This window comes from Eptatretus burgeri, chromosome 13 (genome assembly GCF_056783735.1).
Source record: "Eptatretus burgeri isolate ZD-2024b chromosome 13, Ebu_testis_v1, whole genome shotgun sequence".
Taxonomy (NCBI): domain Eukaryota; kingdom Metazoa; phylum Chordata; class Myxini; order Myxiniformes; family Myxinidae; genus Eptatretus; species Eptatretus burgeri.
In genome coordinates, this window is record NC_140973.1 from 18,239,967 (window position 1) to 18,244,121 (window position 4,155).

General features: G+C 38.9%; 1 protein-coding gene across 5 annotated transcripts in view; it reads left to right on the plus strand.

Annotated features, from left to right (window-relative positions):
* Positions 1–1,343: 1,343 nt before the first annotated feature.
* Positions 1,344–4,155, plus strand: part of LOC147013971 (upstream-binding protein 1-like) — a 74,224-nt gene continuing 71,412 nt past the window's right edge. The window contains exons 1-2 of one of the 5 annotated variants that reach the window (XR_015050589.1): positions 1,344–1,822; positions 2,260–2,366. Coding sequence is in view for 4 of the 5 variants with exons in the window: in XM_085851436.1 (XP_085707562.1) it covers positions 1,759–1,822; positions 2,260–2,366 (171 nt within the window). In the remaining variant the exon portion in view is untranslated. The remainder of the gene's footprint in view (positions 1,823–2,259; positions 2,367–4,155) is intronic. The other 4 variants (XM_085851436.1, XM_085851435.1, XM_085851438.1 and 1 more) reach the window with 4 other exon arrangements.

Here is a 4,155-nt window from a genome sequence, read left to right on the forward strand (position 1 = left end):
GAGGTCGGCTGACATTTTGTGAATTGACCCTTCATCAAAGCAAGCTATTATCCACCTCTATTGCTCTGACCAAGTGTGAATGCTTGAATCGTCAGTGCATCTTGCTTCCCACAGCGATTAACATCGTTCTATTGGCTTTCTGTTGATAAAATCCATTGTATGACATTTGGAAGGAAGAGTTCATGTGGAAAGGTTTAGATCTTTTTTTTCATTTTAATTCAAAACGGTGACATGAGCAAAGTTGAGTAGGCAGCTTAAAATGAATTTGTCCATTATGAGACCATTTTGTGCATTGAGTTATTATAACCTTATGGAGCGAAGGTAAAAGGATATGTGACTGGTTTGCCTTTTTACCCCGAGCACGCGAAGCTAAAAGCAGGGTTAAGTAGTTGGTTCGCTTCTGTCTGTCTGTCTGTCTTTATATCCACAAATGTGAGTTTATGATTGAGGAACAACCTCATTTCAATTGAATGTTATATTTTGAACACAAAACAAACATGCAGTTTAGCAATAGTTTTGCTCTTAATTTGTCTGCATATGCAGAGAGGAGTGAGATAATCTTTTTACGCTGTCTGGCAGTGAAACAAAATTGAAAGTCATTCCAAACAGAATACTTACTGTTTTTAAGGACGTCATAAATGACACAAACAAAAGGCACGAATAACTAATGTAACGTTAAATTAGGTGTTGTAAAAGACACTTCATCAACAGTGGTAAACTTCCTGAATTTTTTTTCTACAACCTTAATAATCCTTATTTTATTTCATTTGAATTATACACTTGAACACGAAAGCACAGCTTTCTATGCCTTTTTAGCACTTTCACAACCCTTCCGTTTTGTAATACTATACTTGGACAAAAAATTCTGACGTATGACGTCGTCATGACCAATCAAATTTGCTGCTCATAGTACCCACTCAAGACAGGTTTTGATCTCTCCAGTTACCCTCTGTAACTAGAAAGGAATGTGTTTTGAAATCTCCAGTTGCCCTCTGTTGCCACACTCTTCGAAAGAGCTGACATTTTTGTGTCAAAAAAAGTCAGAATGCTTGTGAGAAACCAATGACATGCCTCTTTTAAAAACGAATTATTTTAAACTATATTTACAATTAATTAATAGGAAAAAATAACAAAATGTTGATGAAATTATTTTCAAAGAAATAAATGTTTTTCTTGGCAATTGACTCATCATAATTGTATTTTAAGGCTTTTTTTTTTGAAGGGTGTCGACTGTACCAACTTCTGCATACTAAAAGAACCATGATGCTTCATCTATTTGACTGATACTTCTATAAGTGATGGCAACAGTGATCAAACCTTTTGATGTTGAGCTTAAAGGAGAGTGTGCGCGTGCGTGCTTTGTATAAACTGAAGAGCAGAATGTATTGTGTGGTGGCGAATTTACAAATGGAGTGAGGATTTCCTGAAGGAGTCTTGGCCGATTGCATTTTCTGGTGCTCTTCAAAAGAAAAACATAAAGTTGATTTACCTGCACTTGACAGTGATGCATTACCCAAATGGAGTTCTCTGGAAAAAGTGTTTGTAAAACAACTATACTTTTTTCATTTTGCTCATCTTGTATAGAACCACATAGTACAGCTAATGAGCAGTGACCCCTCAGGCACAGCAAACTAAACAAGATCTGAGCATCCCTTTTGTTTACTTTTGTTGTTGCATTACTGCTTTGCAGCTGAGTTTCACTGTGTTTATCCTCAGAGCGTTATCCGTGTGGTTTTCTACGACCGCCGGCTACAATACATGGAGCACCAGCAGCTCGAGGGATGGAGGTGGAACCGTCCAGGCGATCGCATCATGGACACTGGTGGGTTCAGGGTGTGGCATCTTTTCCATCAATCTTGCTCACCTTTTCAGATAACATTTCCACGCTGCTGAGCATGCTCAAATGTATCGGGAGTTTTTTTTTTGATAAACGATTTGTTTTTAAATATGCATTTTACAGTTAGGGTTTCATCATACTTATCTTCTGTTTGAGCTCTATTTCTCCTCCTGCTCCTCCTCCCCCCCCCTTCTTGTCCTCCTTTGTTTAATGTTGTTGAGCTTCTGGAGAGCAAGGCTCACAATGCATATGTCATAACCATCTTGTTTGCATAATTGCAGTTTGGGCAGTTGAAATGATTGTTGGCTTGCTGTGTTGTTCACAGTTGTTACCCTGCCTTTTATAAATACTTCTCCCACTGCAGTAAGGACTGCCAAAATGTATTCGGAGGGTGGTCGTTGGAAGTAATATTTGTGTTGCAGACATTCCAATGTCTGTGGGAATCATTGACCCCAAAGCCAATCCAACACTACTAAACACCGTGGAATTCCTGTGGGATCCTACAAAGCGTACCTCCATTTTCATCCAGGTTGGTGTTTGTTGCCGCTTTGCAGTCAAAGTCGACCGAGCCTCTATGTTTTAATGCTTGTGTAGGCACTCTGAGAGAAGGTTATCGAAGTGTTCCTCTATTTTGGATAGCACCATCTTTGCATGCAACTGGCTGTATGTTGTTTCTCTTTCAGTTACGGCATCGTTATGATCGATGTAAATGTACACTATGGAATGGAAGGAAGGTTCTTTTTGTTGGTGCTCTGAACCAATCTTGTGGCTTTTAAGAACAAATGAACTTTGGTGCTACTGGTCTCATTTTTATTTTTATTTTGGCTTCACATAACATTTGTCTGCTTCCTTTCTGTGAGGAAAATCATTTTACTAAAATGAACTTGTTACAATGTTTGTTTCAAGAGTAAATTTTGAAGCCATTTATTTTACCAATTTTTTTTGGTTTTACTCTCGTGAACAAACTCCCAACTAGAACGGCACTCGGTCGAGCACATAACTCCACCAGGCTGAACGGTTTACATTTTGTATCCCACTGATAGGCTGGATCTGGATCTGGACCTGAACCAAAATCGAATTGGCTTCTTCTTGACACCTACCCAAATCATTCACCAAGTTTTGTCATAACTCGTCCACAATGTTTTGAAATATCATGCTATATATTGTTTTTGGTTCCATCTCTCATTTGTGAAGTTTCACTTTAAAAATTCACATATCGGGAATCAGATCTCACTAAAATCTAATCGATTCCTCCTTGTCACATATGCAACCTGTCCACCAAGATTTGTCCAAATGCGTCCATACCTTTTTTGAGATATCCTGCTCACAGACAGATTAATACATCACCTCTGTCCACCTCCGGTGGTGGAGAGGTAATAAGTGTTTCTCATGTACCATTTTGGCTGCATTTTGAGTCACATTTTGAATTGTATGAGATTGTCAAACAAATGTGATTTTGTGGAACACTTATATTATGAAGTGATAGAGATCTAACTGTGTGATTTATTAATCTACAGCTGAGTAAAGTAGAAACAGCTTTGTCGTACGTGTTAATTTTAGGCAAGAAATTTTAACCCATTCCATCTCTTCCTGGCAGAGAGAGAGAGAGAGCAGGTTCTGCATGTGTCCCAGATGTGGCGCCATCTTGCTGCAGCAAATGCGTTCCATACTACAAAATGCTTTGCTGGTGTATAAGAAACCATATTATCACTACAACTAGCAAGGAATTTTGAAGTTTGGTACACATTGACTGCAGGAAGGTTGTGTGCCACATGTTCTACGCCTTGAACCACGTCTGCCTGGAAGAGATGGTGTGGGCTATAGTTTTTTTTGTTTTGTTTTTTGAGAACTACAGAGTCCTGACATGAATGCCACCAAACATGTTCGTGGGACATGGATCAGGAGCTGCAGTGAAGCCAGACTCTGCCAAGTAATGTGCAAGAGCTGCAGCAAAATTTAATCCACATCTGCAAAAATCTGGATCAGGCTGTCATGCAGAATATCATTCATTTGATTCATTTGACAGGTTCAATCATTTGATGATGCCAAAGGACAAGCTATCGGATACAAATGCATGTCGTACATTTCATTGTGTACTTTTCACAGATTGTTTAAATGAAATTTGATTATAATCATGGGTGTGCATTTTATTCTGGTGGAGCTCTGTGGCCTCCAACTTATTGATGGTTTCAGCCTCAAAGGGGGTCCTGATCCAAAACATTTCCAAATTGTACAGACAGCAAAGAACACCAAGTTGTTCTTAAAAACGGTTTGGCAAGCCAGTTTCAAAAATGATCAACCACTTCGCTTTTGTGGGA